The 16,376-nt window shown below is 46.5% G+C and overlaps 1 protein-coding gene across 1 annotated transcript in view; it reads right to left on the bottom strand.

Moving 5' to 3' along the window:
• Positions 1-3,638: 3,638 nt before the first annotated feature.
• The window catches only part of LOC125955558 (uncharacterized WD repeat-containing protein alr3466-like), an 18,274-nt gene continuing 5,536 nt past the window's right edge, over positions 3,639-16,376 (bottom strand). Inside the window, exon 3 of the mRNA XM_049686691.1 lies at positions 3,639-5,632. Coding sequence (XP_049542648.1) covers positions 4,598-5,632 — 1,035 coding nt within the window. The 3' untranslated portion in view covers positions 3,639-4,597. The remainder of the gene's footprint in view (positions 5,633-16,376) is intronic.

Here is a 16,376-nt window from a genome sequence, read left to right as displayed (position 1 = left end):
ATCTGTGCTTACCGCCGGAACGGTTTGCAACAGTTCCCTAGTTGTTTTCAGCTGTTGCAAAAAGGGGGAATAAAGGTAAGATTAGTTATTTTGTTTGGTTGCTTACATGCATCGATACCTTCATCGCCTAGGCTATGCTAAATAGTTACACTTTGTTTGTTGTGCCAGACTATCAACGCGCACTTCAACACGGTTTTTGCATCCGTTCTCTTTTCCCGTTTATTATTCGTCCTCCCACGGTGCGGCGTTGTTTATCAAAGTTTGAGTTTGATTGAATACCATGGGTTTTCTTTCTCTTTTCTCTTTTCTTCTATTCGTTCGCACTACCTCTCTTGCTACCAGACACTATCATGGGATGTATACTTTTAGCATCAACATCATCATCCTCATCATCACCTTCTCCTTAGTCGTGCCTTACGATTGAAGCACGCGAATAATTATTGGCAAACATATTGGTCTCTCTCTCTCTCTCTCTCTCTCTCTCTTGCTCTCTCCCTCTCTTACACACACACACACACACTCACACACATACTAACACACGTTTTTAATAAAGTTACAGCATGTACATGCTTCTCGAGTGCCTCTACAATGTCCTGCATACGAAGAACGAAGAGCTATTTTGGTTAAGTCACACCAGCATGATCCAGCGATTGGCTTTCTGCGACACAACGTAAGGCTTAACTCATAAATCCAGCAGGGGTGTAGAGGAGAAAGGAGAAGCGAGAGCAGGGGTATTAGGTTTAGGCTTCTTCGTACCTCGCTGGAAGCGCCCCCCCTCCCCCTTACCCCCTCCCCCATGTTTGCATTCTGATCCTGCATCCTGCATCATCGTATCCGTAAAAGCTTGCCAACAAGCCGGGAAAGATAATTGCACTAGCACACTCTAGGGTCCCGCTCTCGACGCTGGTCAAGCAGAGCAGGTTAACGGTATTTGCAAACGGCCAACCGAGCAGGTTTCGAGTATCAGGGATTTCCAGAAAGCAAAAACAATCGCAATAATGTTTCTCACGACGTTCGAAGTGGGGTCTCTAGTAGTTTCGTCATAGACGGATGAAGGGTTGAGGACCAGCCTCGGGATTCCGGCCTTTTGATTCCGCTTAAATTTGTCCGAATTGGTTTTTGACGAACGGACACATATCGGACCGGTAGCGTGGACCAAATATGCGAAAAAGGATACGGCGAGATGACAGTGAAAGCATGTATTGCTGGCGCCCAGCGGTCGATAAGCGGCACGTTGACGTCATCGTGTTACCGAGGCCCCGGAAGGAAGTTGATTTACATTGCCATAGCTAACTGTGGCTTACTACTGCAGCTGAAAGCTCCTTCCCGGTGTTGGATACCACGATCGTAACCACTGTTATTCCGCCATGTTTGCATTGTTTGCCTTTTATTATTGTTTGGTGTATAGCAAGGCAGGACGGGGACCTTGCTCATCTTCTCACCCTCTTCCTGCTACTCATTGCAATGGCAGAGAATGATCAAAATTATAGTGGCTTGCCTGCTGATTGTACTCATACCAGGGTGAGAGGATTCAAAGCTTCACGAACTAGTATAAGCTCGGGCTATTACGTCAGCTTTATCTGTTTTGTATTTTGAGTTTTCTTCCAACAAAATGATAGAGAGAGCCTAAACTTTGCGAGCACCGCCTTCTACTGAACGAGTACCTCAACGAGGGTTGTGGGATTTCCCAGTAGCTAGTATGGCTAGAAGATCCCAGCAAGGTAGGAACCGTCCCCTTCAGGTCCAATTGTTTTACTTTATTCTCATATCGCTACTAAAGTGATTTTGCATTTTATTTTTTTCTATAATTTTATTCGTCTTTCAATCATCCCTAGTGTGGCTCCTAGCATGCCGTAGCACTAGTGCTGGTCACTCAGCTCACGAGCGTCCCTGAGCTTATGCTCAGCCTGAAGCCCGGTAAGGTGAGGTGGCAGTCACAGCGCGTCTCTGATAATTCGACCATTTTCTCTTTTTGTGTTTTTGTTTGTTTACGTCGTTCACGCGGATACTGGAATATATAGTTACACTTTACACAAAACATTTAGTTAAATATACACAATGCATAGAAAACCCATGATGACCTTCGCTTCCCTCATCGTGTGCCACTTGGGGCAAATTCATCGGGGCAATCAATTAGGTTTTGATTTCGGCGAAGCGTGTATGTGTTTTTAGCAATGCGCGGGTATGTGGGTCCAGAAGTTATTTTTTTGTAACAACTAATTTGATGCATCACAATAAACCCAACAGAAGAATAATGCCTTCGAACGTGGTGCTAAAGAGCAGCTGATTGTGAATTGTATGGAATTGTAAGGAACACGCACACTCACTCTCCAATGTTCGAAAAGAGATACGGACTTGCTAACGATAGATTGATGGCGCCGAAAGTGCACTGATCATGAACGTGGTGCCCACTAGATATGCTCGTACTAAGCCTCGGAATCATTCATCACACGTACACATTCACACACACACACACACACACACACACACACACACACACACACACACACACACACACATGCGCGTACGCATACCACAGTACTTCCCGATCATATGATCACACAGGGATAAAGATAAGCATTTCTCTCTAGTGGCTGTTGATTCTCTTGAAGCTTCTTTCGCGTTGTCTTAGCAACGCTCCATGCAGATCGCTTAAGCGTGAATAGGTGTTTTGGAGGGGGTTTACTCACTTTCCCTATTTTCCTGTTTGTGCTGCTCTTGTATTATTAAATTAAATTTAACTTTGTGCATTCGCGCCCCAATCAAACTCTGTCTGGTTCGAACACTTTCTTTCGGACATCTTCTCCGTCTCTAGCCTTTGTTAATATTACGGTTTGTCCTACAGTTTTATTTTGTTGGTTTGTTTCTTCCAAAGCGAATTATTTATTAGACATTAGCAAAAACCGAACCGAAACAAAACAAAAATGAAAACATTTCATCTCTATGTTTCTTTTGCCTTCTTCGCCCACATGACAACGTATAAATGCGATTGTTTCCTGCTTGCATTTCCCAATTTTATCGATTTTATTATTTCTGTATTACGATCTACATCTTTACAGCCGGCTATAATCATTATACTAGTGAACTGTAGTGATCCTTGTTTGCAGCAGAAGCTAATAACGGATCGTATGAACCACCAACTCGGTGAAATGATGTTTATGTGTGTATGTGTGTGTGTGTGTGTATGTGCGTATGTATCCGTCTCGAAGATTTGAGCCAGATTTGGGTGTTTTTTTTACGAAAAAACTAAATCCTCTTGCCACCTCTCCTAGCAAACACATGAAGGTGCCAGGATATCGGAAAGCGACATGCTGCTGTGTGTGTGTGTGTGTATGTGTGTGAGTGTGTGTGTGTATGGTAAACATCTGCTCCTAGCTTTGTGTGGTAGCGATTCAAATGTAAAAACGATGTAGCTTCGTCCCTCTAGAGATGCGGGACTTCATCCTTTTGGTTTTTTTTTTCGTGTTCTTTCGATTCCCTCAATTCATTTACCTTACAGTTACGATTTAACGGTATTCAGTTACCTTAACACTACGGCTTTCCCTCTTCTTATCTATTGTTTTCTGTTCAGCTTTGTTTACTTGTTTTGCTGCTGAATCTGCCTAAACCTTCCCCATAGCCAAATGATTTTTTCTTAGTTTCCTCTCTCTCTCTCTCTCTCTCTCTCTCTCTCTCTCTCTCTCTCTCTCTCTCTCTTTAATTTTAATTTTTGGTTTGTCGGTACATCCTATCGAAGGAGTGCGTCTGCTGCTTATGTGTTTGTTGGAACACTTCTATTTTATTGATTTCATGCGTCTTCCACCTCTCTGTGGTTTTGTTGTGCTGCTGCTGCTGTTCGAGAGGATACTCTAACACACTACCTAGGCTAATGCAAAACAGCGATACTGAACGAGTTTACCATGTGCGCGTGTATGGGTATGCGTGTTTGTTTGCTTTTCCAAATAAAGTTAGAGGGATCATCGTCGACGTTAGCCGATCTAGTGGATCGGTCGTGTGCTAATGATAGAGATAGGGCACGCACGTACTTGCATGCCACTCGGGTTTTGCGCGAGACATTTGTGCGACCGTTGTGGGTGGATGCGATCAGTTGAGGTGTCTGTCAGTAAAACTCTGCCACTTATCAACTGGCCATTAGTGTATTAGTTGTAGTCGCGAGACGCAAAAGCTGTTCGTCTAGATTACGTGTCCGTTACTCCCCGGCTCCTGCCCTCCCTATCGAACGCGTGCCAGCATGCTCGACCAATGGCAATGGAACTTCATGGCATGAATGCAGCTTATTGGTTTCGCACCATCCGCACTTCCGTTAATCCTAAGATCTGCTTCTGTGTTTGGAAATAAAAATCATGTATCATCTGTATTATATACCTCATGCGATTAACCTAAGAGCGGCTGGTTGGTTGGCTGGCTGGCTGGCTGGCTGGCTGGCTGGTTGGTTGGTTGGCTGGCGGTGCCTCGTTTGCTCCACGCTCATAGAGGGCACAGTGACAGTGATACTCGCCAATTTCTTCGCCATCCACCGCCATCACTAGAGGAGCATCACCACCAGCGCGACTACTGCGCTCTGTTGCCAATTCATTACTACAGCTATCCGTAACACTTAATTCCATACTCGCAGGAATGAGTCCCAGGAGCCGGTCGCCACGGCCATACCGTTCTCGGTGACGCCTAAGCACGACACCCGATTGTCGTGTCCGGCCAGGATGCCGGCCCGTTCCGCCTTCAGCGTGTCCCAGACGTTGCAGTTGAAGTCATCGTAACCGGCCAACAGCAATCGGCCGGACTTGGAGAACGCGACGGAAGTGATGCCGCAGATGATGTTATCGTGCGAGTACATCGCCAGCTCCTGATCCGCCCGGATGTCAAACAGCCGGCAGGTGGCATCGTCCGAACCGGTCGCAAAGGCGTGCCCGTTCGGGAAGAAGGTGACGGCATTGATGTCGCTCTCGTGGCCCGGGAATGTCTGCTTGCACTGACCCTCGCGGATGTCCCACAGCTTGGCCGAAGCATCGCACGCCCCCGATACGAACACACGGCACTGGGGTGACAGCGAAAGCGCCATCACGTCACCGGTGTGTCCCAGGAACGAGGTGCACTGCTGACCCGTCTCGATGTCCCACAGCCCGCACGACATATCGCCCGAGCTCGTCACGATCTGGTTGTCGTCCAGGAACCGGCAACAGGACAGATAGCCCGTGTGGCCCGGCAACTCACGCGATACGCGCACATTGCCCTCGCGTGTCTTCAGATTGTAGATCGAGCAGATGTTGTCCAGACCGCCGCATGCCACGAAGTTCCCGGACGGGGCGTAGGCGCACGTCATCACCCAGGACGAACGCAACGGTATGGCGTGCACCTTGTTGGTGGTGTGCGAATCCCACACGATCAGCTTGCCGTCCTGCGAGGCCGACACCAGGTTCCGCGAGTCGCTACCCCAGTGCATCGCGTAGATCTTTGCCAGATGACCGCGCAAGGTGCGCCTCGTCCGCATCTGTATCCGACCGATCGGCTCCAGATTGTTGGTCGCCTGCACCAGCGACGTATCGCACGCCACCTTCCGTGCGTCGCGGATCGCATTCTTCAGCGTTTCCGCCTCCTGCCGTAGCGCTTCCAGCTCATTCATTTTCGATTGTTTCTGTTACTGTCGGCTTTCGAAAAACAACGATGCTTCTCGTCTCGTCTCCTCGGACGTTTCTTCTCGCTCACTATACACGAATCTCTCCCGCACCACGCTCTAGCACCAAACTACGCTCGTACACTAGTGGCTAACGGTCGTCCTGCAGTCGTCCGGTCCGTTCTACAACGTTTGTGCGCTTCCTTTGTGCATCCACAGTGGCACAGTATCGCGCGCTGCGTTTGTGCGTAACAATTGTGCCACGGGGATTGTGCTGTAGCTCTACGGCGCCCCCAGGATAATAAACACTTCTGTGTTTGTGTGTGTGTTTCTGTGTGTGGCTGTGGGATTTGCGGATTTGTGTTTTAGTGTGTATCTGTTTGCTTTGTACGTCCTCGCGTCAAGCTTTCCTTGGGCCCTCCTCCAATCGATCCGTGGTAATTGTATCCTGAATCCGGGATTCCGTCGTGTATCCGAGGGTAACGGTGGTGCGCGCTTAATCAAAGTCTCGGCACCATCATCGTTTGCCGTATTCCAGTATCCGCATCCAACATTCAAGCGGGCAGGAGCACCACAGGACTGTGTCGTTTGATGGAAGAAGACTAACCGGAACGGTGAGACGCGTTTCAGCACCCCTTACCGCTTTCCCGGGTTATCAACAAACTACTAGCAGGAGCCGGAACCAGGTTGCCAAGGCTTAGATCACCGTGCTCGCGTGTGTACGCGTTAATTGTGCTGTTTGTGAGGGAGGGAAAGAGTGTAAAAAACTTTGATCAGTAGTCGCAGTATGTGTGGAGATAGGGGGAGAAGAATTTAGAAAAGTTTCGCAGCAGCAGCAGTTAAGTCAGTAATACAGACTGAGAGACGGTGTCGGGCCGTCACCTCAGTCCCTATCAAGAGCAGGAAAAGAAAAATGCCAACTAGAAAAGCGGTTTGCTGGAGCTGACTGACGGCTACGTCGGCTCGAGGCTCTGGTGACACACACCATTCCACCACACCCTGGTGAAAAGAGTGCGCTTGTGAGGCGGTTTTAGTATTCTAATTGCTCTGTCTCACTCATATCGCTCACTTAGTCTCGGTGCCTTACTCTAGTTTTTCCTCCCCTCCTCTTTTCTCGGTCACACACGCACTCCAGGCGAATGGCGCTTTCAGTTTAACGGAACTTCCTTTCAATAGTGACACTCTACTACAGCTCACAGCATTTGGATCACTTTTATCTCATTCCCAGCCACCGAATCTAGAGGGATGTTACGGTCCAGGGTGCCAGGCAACTTTTCTGTCCTGTCTCTCGCTCGCTCGCTTCGCACGGTTCTCACTATCACAGTATATCGTCTCATTGGCTTCAGACGACACGGAGGGCAGGTGGCATCCCTGACGGCGGACACAGGTGTGTGCGCAAACACTTGTGTGCGCCACCAGTATCGTTTCGTCTTCCTTTCTATCTATTGAACCCGTCCCGTCGTCCTCACTTCGTCCCCGTCTCCGACACCGGACGGTCTATGGATGTGTGGATGTCGTCTGGTTGGATGCGTGTGCGAACGCGAACACCGACCGAGAGGCGCGGTCAGTCACGCCGCCACCAACGCCTGAGATCGATGAGCGTACATACGAGCGTGTATGCGCGTATCTGTGTGTGCGTGTGTTTTCGTAGTAGATACTACTACTGGCGCCTCCATCACACACCCCACAAAACAGGGGGGGGGGGGGCATTTTCCTCGCAATATTCGGCCTCACAACTATCCGCTCACTTGGATATACTTAAGGTAATACACGGGAGCTGCTCTGGATCCACCGAGAGTGCTATCGAGTAGGCCAGACGATGGCAGAAGTCTCCATTTGCTCACACAAGCGTACACACACACACACACATACCAGTTACTGCACGGGCACGCACTTTACCGCCGTAGACACACGCATACAACCACAGCCACATACACACGCGCGCGCACACAGTCTCTCTACCACCACACACACACACGCACAGGAGCCCGTTGGGAAAATGCCGTTTTTCTTCGCTATCGCGATGCATGGTTGAGTAGATGGTTACACGATGTTCCATGCATTTTCTCGGTGAAATAGAGAAACTGGCATAGTACTGGCTTTAATAGTACTGTTTTTTTCCCTGTCCTCTCGGGAAATCCTTGGCTCTTGGATGACCGGCCACCGGATCGCTGCTGCACAAGTCACAATTCTCACACACCTTACGCACGGAAAACTTCGTTCCTCCAAAGATAGATAGAGACAGAGAGCAGGGCAGATAGAGCTCAAGTGCGAGAGAGAGAGAGAGAGAGAGAGAGAGAGAGAGTAAAAGAAAAAGAGAGACCTATGGCTTGATGGAGATGGAAAAATGGAACTGTTGGGTGTGAAGGCAACATCGACGACGGCACTGGGGGCTGGCGATGGCGAGTAGGTGGGAAGGGAATTCGGGTGGGATTCAAAGGGAGGCGGTAAGGGATGGCGGGTATGAACTCGACCCAGAGGGTCCAGGGAAGACGGCCACAAAACCGAAAAGATTGTCTGAACGATTTTTATCGCTCCCTTTTGCGCTTAACGAACGAAAAAAGGGCTTGAAGGGAAGGGCCCCGCAAATGGAATGGGGACATGGAAAAAATGGGGGAAAATCGAACACCTTTTACACATACAAAGTCGCGGTGGAAAAACGAAAGGAAATGATCGGCACCAGACGTCGAGTTATAGTCAGATCACCCGCTGGGCCGCTGACCAGCCGCCAGCGAGTGCAAAAGGGTGGCCACCGGACTAGGAGGACTCGGTTCGCGAGCACTAATTTTCACACGCAAGAGCTGCTGCCGCCGCTGCTGCTGCTACTGCTACGGCATGGTTAGACCTACGCTAAGGCCGCTAGAGGGTTTTCACCGACAAAAACTACGACAAATTACTCGCTCTAGCAACAGGCACCGTCACAGGGGATGTAGAAAACTCACTTTTCCTGCACCGGGATCAAACGAGACGCGTTAAAATCGCTCGATGGAACAGCGCGTGACGAAAGCCGTGGTGGCGACGACGACGGTACAACATAGAGAATTTTCCCAACTTTCACGATGATGACACTTTGCACACACTCTTTGCCTCTCAGTGGTGTAGTGCTCTCATTTTCCGGCGCTGGCGCTCTCTGTCGCTCTCCCCATACAGCGCCTGGCGTGAGTGGTGGTTGCGTGTGTGATCTAGCTCCTTGCCCCCTACCCCACCTTTTCCCACCCCCTTTCAAGGATCGAATGCGATAGAGCGATATGGCAGCGCCATAGCGTATGCTTTCGCACACACGGCTCTCAGCCTTTTTGGGCGTGAGAGACAGGGCCCAAGAGAAGGCAGGATGATAGATTTTCCTGCTGCTGCTGCTGCTGCCGCTGCTGACGGATGGAAAATTCATCTCGTGAGCAAGTTATGCTCCTCTCGTAGTCGTCGTCTCCGCGCTGGTGAGAAGTCGCACCGCATGCGCATTGATTGCAAGTGCCATTTTGGCTGCTCATCGTTCCGGGGCCCGGTGGAAAAACGATGCACGATGGAAATTGTAGGAAAGGATCAAACTCGCTTCGAAAAATGCGTGCGTTGCATGCGAGTAGAATGTTGTAGTAAACATAACTTTGTTACAAGACCGTAACTATGAGTTTTTTCCTAAGATGGATCTACGGACAACAATCTCGATTAGATCAAGCAGAGGACATGGACATACAGCATTGTGAGTATAAAGAAACGTTTAACTGAAATATTAACAAAGTTTTCCAAGGAACCATGGTATAATAACAATTTTTTACTACTGATTTAACACAATAGTTTAGATCAACAATTCGACGACCTATTTGATATGAAGCAAGAAGACCGCGACCACTCCATTGTATTACTGTATCTTACTTACCATTAGTTACAGTTAAGTTTATTTGTTTTGATTAAATTGAAAGACACACATGTAAACCGACTAAGCGTACATTTGATGCTTTGACTATAAAATTATGGAAGAACCACAACGTTAGTATAGTGTGAGTTTACAAGAGCATGTCTTTAAAACTATGACACAATTATAAAACGGAAGTATTATGCGAAGAACAACATAGCTTAATGAGCTCCTACGGATAATTATCTGCTCCATTAAGACGTACAATTTTAAGTTCAGATGATGGAATCGATGGCTTAACTAATCAGCTAATACACAAGACACTCGATTCCTAGAGTCGCTAGTTAGGGTAGCGGTTAAAAAAAAAAATGAACAAAATGAGGACCAAGATTTCTTCGGATGCCACGATCATAGAGGAAACAGATTAAACGCGGAAAGCAATACACGGTATCGTGTTTTTGTTTTGTTCTTAATAATGTATTTTTCTTGTTATTCATAATAAGTTAATTGTATTTCTATACCATTTTTCATTATTTTTATTTTTCCTTTCTTCACTTTCTTATAGACTATATTTTGTTTACTTCTCGATCTCAGCGCACTTTTACTGTCGTTTGTTTGTTTGGTTTCTTGTTTCCTCCCGTTGCTCGCATCCTTTCGCAGCTACAGTTTTCGCGTCTTCCGATCAGCGTGACCGATATTTTTTTTTTTGTTTTACCCCCCGCCCTCCTTCACGTTTTCAACCACTATTTTGTCGCCCTAGCGTTCGCCGACGGTCGCGTGTGTAATATTTTCGATATCTCAAAATGTGTAAAAATGGTGATTTTCCTCCTTCCACGTATCCTGCTGCGGCTTACCTCTTAACTCTTGTTTGTAAGTTTCACTCTCCCTAATCGGAACATGTTCTTTTCTTTTGTTCTTTTCCCTTTATTTTTGCCATCTGCTCGCTCTTTACGCTTAGTTGTTATTGAACATTTCTGGCTTCTGTTTGCATTTACTTCATTTTCCCTCATTCCAGCTAATATGCTTGGTTTGGTTTTGGTTTCCTACTTCGTTTCCCGCTCCCCGCGATCGAGGGGCTACTTATGCGTTTGCTTCCTGTTTCCATTTTTCGAATGCTGTTCCACCGTACTGTTTTGCCTACCCGATTTTGTGCCGATGGTTTTGTGCTAGTGGGTACATTTATTGGTCAGATGTTGATGAATGGGTTGGTTGGTTTCTCCTGGAAACTACTATGCCCTGTTGAGCCCACGGCATTTATGTTTCGGCATGATGTCAATGGAATGCTAAACCAAACGAACACAAACTTTGCTCACAGGAAACGGATTCATGGTAAAACAATACTAAAGACTTCGGACCTGATCTGAAGTTATAGCATCAATTGCAGATCGGCCGTCAAAATACTGCCTTACCACTGTCGGTTATCGGGTCTACAGCAAAGCCAACGTAGGGCGTTGCTATTGGTTGAGGTTGAATAATTATACAACATAAATGACGCTAATGTGTGCACCAGCGCCAAAACATGAGCCACCAATGCCATATAACATACACGCACTCTCTGGCGTAAAAGCCTCTCCGAAGAAATGCGGTAGCATTTTTACTGCAGGCTTTCAGCAGGATTTGCGTAACGTTTACCGAAGTATCGATAGGTTTGCTGACAACAGTTTGCACCCTACATTGTGTCCTTTTTTTCATTTTGCCATTTCGTACACGCTTTCGCTCTTCTTTGAAGGGTTTGAATTTTCTTCTTTTTCTTTCTATCTCGGTTTGGTTTGTTTTGTTCGCACACTGTCAAACATTCAAAGTACACCCTTCACACGCTAGGCTCAAAAAAGGCTCTTCTCCATTACGCTTCAATACGGCATGATAGAAATAGTGGTTTTACTTTGTTTTACGCCTTTCGATTCGCTCCGTAGCCTATGTTTGTTTGTTTTTTTTTTTGCCACCCTCCATTCAATGGTTCTTGTCTCTTTAAAAGCATAAAAACTGGATTACACCATTTGATTTCTCCCAGCATTAGTTTGTTGCTCGATATGATGTGTGAATCATGCGTCAGTTGAGAACGGGATGGCCCAGCTCCAGGCTCCAGATCCAACAAGGGAGCCGAGCCATAGGAAAAGTGGAAACCGAGAGCACAAAACACGCTGATTATAAATAGTATTCAAACAAAACAGGAGAACGGCCAGTGGAAACAGGAAAACAGTGCTGGCCTAGCGTCCTGCTGTTGCACTGTATGTGTTTTCGTTCCGGTCGCGAAGCTCCGGTGAACGTGTGTTAGGTAGTTTGATTAGTACACTCGCCGTTCGATACCACATAGCGCCATTGTTCCCCTGGCTGGCGTCTGATTGATGGGTTGGGAAATGATGTTTTCCGGCGACCGGATGCCGAGTGGCTGCCATTGGTACGAACAGCGGGCAGTGCATACTAAAAACCAGTCTCTCCGGTGACTACTCGACCGTTGGCAGTCGGGTTGGCTGGGCTGGGCAGGTTCGCAGGGGGTCCTACTCCGTTTGACCAAGGACCGTGATCGAGTCAATCACCGCAAAGACCAGCATAAGCCCCTAGATGCACGCCCTAACGCGACCGTCACCGGGAATGCAACCACTCCGGAGCCATCATCCGGTCGCCTCAGAAACACAGGCACATACCCACGAGAGAGGGTCATGCAGGTTTCGGATTCGGAGGAGGAAGCCTTTCGCGGTCACTTTCACACTTCGGAAGGGTTGTGTCATTTGGATATAAGATATAAGCTACGACTATGATTATGCACCGAAAGGGCTTTCGCTTCCGATCCGCGCGCGCTACCGCGCCATCCAATTCCCAACTACCACTCCGATGGCCATCCGAACCGAGTTGAACATTACATTTTCCAAGGAAACTATTTCCGCTCATTCTTGTACGTAGAATCAAAAGGGTTAAGCATGGTACGAGACGTTCTGAACTGTCTGTTTTTATCTTGTGCAATCTTGTGCGCGTGTGTGTTTGTGTGTTTGTGTGTGTCTTCGTATGTTCCCCTGCGCCTTGCTTTGATATCTTTGTGCGGCCGTTTGTTGTCGGCATGCTTCGGCTTGTTGCGGGCTCCTGCATCCTCCTGTGCGTGTCGATTGTTTCATTTGTTCTCGATTTTTTTTTGCTTTTGGTATGTGCACTAACTTACAGTTGATTTCCTGCTACCTGCACATATGCTGGTTTTTGTTTATTTAAATTCTTTTTTTACGCATTTTTTTACGTTTTCTTATACTCATTTGTTCATCTAGTTTTTGGTACACAGTTATTGTTTTTTTTTTCTGCTTCTGCATCTCTTCCTTATTTCTTTTTGCTATTCCATCTTTTAGTTGTTTTCCATCCAGCTAGCTTTCATAGGGTTTGCCCATTATGTTTTTTTTGTTCGAATGGGCGATATTTTTCCATTCATTCATTTGTATTTCGCGCCACTATAATTAACATTGCGAGTTGTTCTTTTATTTGTTCGTTTTTCTTGAGACTATGTGAAATTAGGCAGTGTGTAGCGTTTTTTTCCTTCCTTTTTTCTCCTTTCCTTTCTCATTCTATGTTTCTTGCATTAGATCGGTTATTGGTTCAAAAATGTCGTCATCGGGCGAGTTGTGGCAGAAACGGACCGAGAGAGAAAATTTCTGGTAATGCTACAAGTTTTTCACTTCAGTTTTTTTTGTTTGTTTGTTTGAAATGCCATTGTGCGCCTACTATGGTATGGTTTTGGATGTGTTTGGTTCCAGTATGGTTTTCTCTGTAACGCAATGGATTCCGAGTTTATCGATTATTTTGCCATAATCCCTGATCGGAATCGATCGATAGCAGAACGTTTCATGACGCTATTTGTTGACTATGCTCTATTTCGTCCATATTTTGATTAGTTTGATACACCGAAAACCTACGAAACACAATCCTGCGTTATCCAACTTAATGTACCGGCTCACTGGTATCGTCCACCCTCTCCCGGACGATGAACCAGGTCCGTTTTGGGACACCAGAAGCATTGTGGCGGTGTTGGGCCTACAGTTTTTACATCAAAGTAGAAGCACACCAAAAAACAAATTCAATCACAAGTGGGGGAGAGAGGTGTGGTTTGATCCGTAATACTACATTCCCTGCTTGTCGGTGATGAGAAACACTTTTCGTTATTAGATTCTAAGCTTCATCCTTCGCTTCTCCTGCCGAATAGTTTCACTCACTGTGCCAGATCCATGATCAACGCTGAGCCACGCGTTGTCCTGCACTCAACAATCGTAAACTAGTGACTCGGTGTAATTCATCAAAGGGAAAACATCTCGAGTGAGCCGCCCAAGATTACCCCTCCGCGGATTACACAGCAGCCAGCAAATACGTGATCGTTAGCTTAGATTCACCGGTTAACGCTCAAAATATTGCCTGTTGCCCACCTCCGTGCTGTACGCGTCCGGCACATCCCCTATCGATTGAAAATGAGCCCCTTATTTTGCATTCAAGCGATATGGGGATGTTTAGTACGCACCGTTTCTTCAGTTCCGACAAGAAAGGAAAAGCGGTATTTGGTGAACGAAAACCCAACGTGTACCACCCGAACGAATGATCCAAGATCTGACATCTGAGCCCAATGACATACATGATGGATCAAGCGCGCGGGTGAGGCGTTCGTTTCGTTCAACCCCTTAACAACCACACCACCATGCACCACAGAAATGCCCGAAATTTCGGATCAGTTTTCAATTTTATTCCTTCCGCTACCGCTTGTATATTTCGATTTCCTCAACTACATTCCAGAGTTATTCGGTATGAAAGCTCATACAGACACATTTGGTCACAGCCGGAAAAGGAAAATGAAAAACACCCACAATGAAGATCGCGAATGCAGGGTAGTGCCTGGAGGTCGGGAGAAGGGTGATGTCCAAGATCAAGATGGTCAAGGTCAGAGATCAAGCAAACAAATGAATGGCCAAATTGAAGACATAATTTAACTTATCCTAGAATTAGCACAACATAATCACAATAACGAAAGCACACGTTTGTGCTCGTCGGGCCTTCAACAATTTGGTTAGACAACATGTGAAAAGAAACGTCATAAAGTATAGTAAATAACTCATCCTTCCACTTGTCCGTCCCTACCCTCTACTTCTGGCTTCTGACTGTGTGTTTTGTTCGACAATCGCTTAGTCGTAGTGGTAGTAGTAGTAGAAGTAGTTGTAATAATAGTAATAGTAGGCAATGGGTAGGGAAAAAAATCGAGGCAAGACGTTGTCGTTGTAAGAGTATCGTCTAAAAATGGGTAACTTAGTTATGGCTAGTTATGGCAATGAATGAGTGTATGACTGTATGGCTCTCGAGAATGGCGACGTTCATCTTGGAGGATAGGTTGGTTGGTTCCCTTTTTTGTTGGTTTGTATGTATTGCCCTTACACAACATGGAATATACTGTGCCGCAAAGGTTTCAAAAGGTTTAGCCCACCTCTTGTGTGGTAGTAGCCTCGTTTTGGATTCTTACTTCGTCCGTACGGCATTACTAAGGTTTTTTGTGCTATTTTCCAGGGAATTTGTTTCGCCATCCCCTAGTACTAGGAAGGTGCGAGGAGTGTTTACGGTCTTGTGTTTTTAATGTGTGTTGTGTGTCTGTGTGTGTGTAAATGTTATGTGTGGTTCCCATTGATATTTTATTTTGTTTTTTAGTTTATAGTTAGACTAGAAACAAGTGGTTCCATATAAGACAAGGTACGTGCCCGCTGGACCGCCTCCTCTTCGCATCTGGTTCATGTCATAATCGACAAGAAACAAATCTGGTTCTGACTGACGTCCATGATGCATCGTGATATCGCGCTAAGCTGGTCCCAACGAGGATTAGAAGAAAGCTACGAGGCAAGAGTCAAATGCTTCATTGTACAAACCAGGAACAGAGTCTAGCTGAGCGAGAGCTTTCCCTGAGTGTGCCTTTTGCTCAAACCGGTGCCAATGTAAGAACCAACGTAACCCATGGTCCTTTACAGAGTGCTGAGCTAGAACTTGAGCATTTTCCAGCTCAGAACTACCCAGGAACAGCGGGTTTGTCAGTGGTTATCCCGACAAGGCTGTCGCGAACAGCGGCAAACACCCATCACGTTCACGAAAAGGCGCAAACTAAACATTGGACATTTCGCCTATGGAATTATCGTGCGTGCGATGTGCATGAGAAGAGAGGAGGAGTATATGGAAATACTGTTTACTCTGGTTGTTAACGATTAACAATAATCTAAGTCCCTGCACGAGTCAGGTAATCAATAGAGCACCTTTTCGGAACACAATCGAGATGCAGACCACCGAAAAAGGGGCTGATTGTTTCATAGCGTATCTACAGAGAAATCACCAGACTGCTGGAAACGGAATTGGTAAGAATAAATTAGTTCAGATTCAATAAGCTAAAGTTAAAATAAGGCAACTGATGGAACTGATGCTTTTGGAACCTATTCACGCCACACGGCATTCGCTGGAATAGTACACAACGCAATGCACAATGTGGTACACAGTTTTGAGGCACTGTCCCAATTTGGGGCACACGAACTAATATGGAAAGCGTGATCGCTATCTAGCTAGCGCTAGAAACACAAAAACATGATGAAAATTCAAAACAAAAAACCACCAGAGTGCGTACAACAAGTTAACGAATGGCAAACCATATGCCGAGTCAACCAATTGCAATCATACACACACACGCACATGAACGCACGTTACAATCGCACCAAACGTCTCTCTCAGGCGTACGCGCATGTGCGCCTCACAAAAAAGAAGTAAACCAGCAAAGGAAGAGGAGGAAAACACTGGGATAGAAAGGTTCCCTACCAGCAAGGCTCGGAAAAGCGGACGCAAACGAGAGACGTTAAGGAGGTTTATAGGAAACAGCCCAACGTAAACCGGACAACGAGTGCGATTGTAAATGAGAAATACCTAAACCAT

The sequence above is a fragment of the Anopheles darlingi genome, chromosome 3 (genome assembly GCF_943734745.1).
Source record: "Anopheles darlingi chromosome 3, idAnoDarlMG_H_01, whole genome shotgun sequence".
Lineage (NCBI taxonomy): Eukaryota > Metazoa > Arthropoda > Insecta > Diptera > Culicidae > Anopheles > Anopheles darlingi.
The sequence above is the reverse complement of the archived record's forward strand: the minus strand, read 5'-3'. Positions and strand labels throughout refer to the sequence as shown.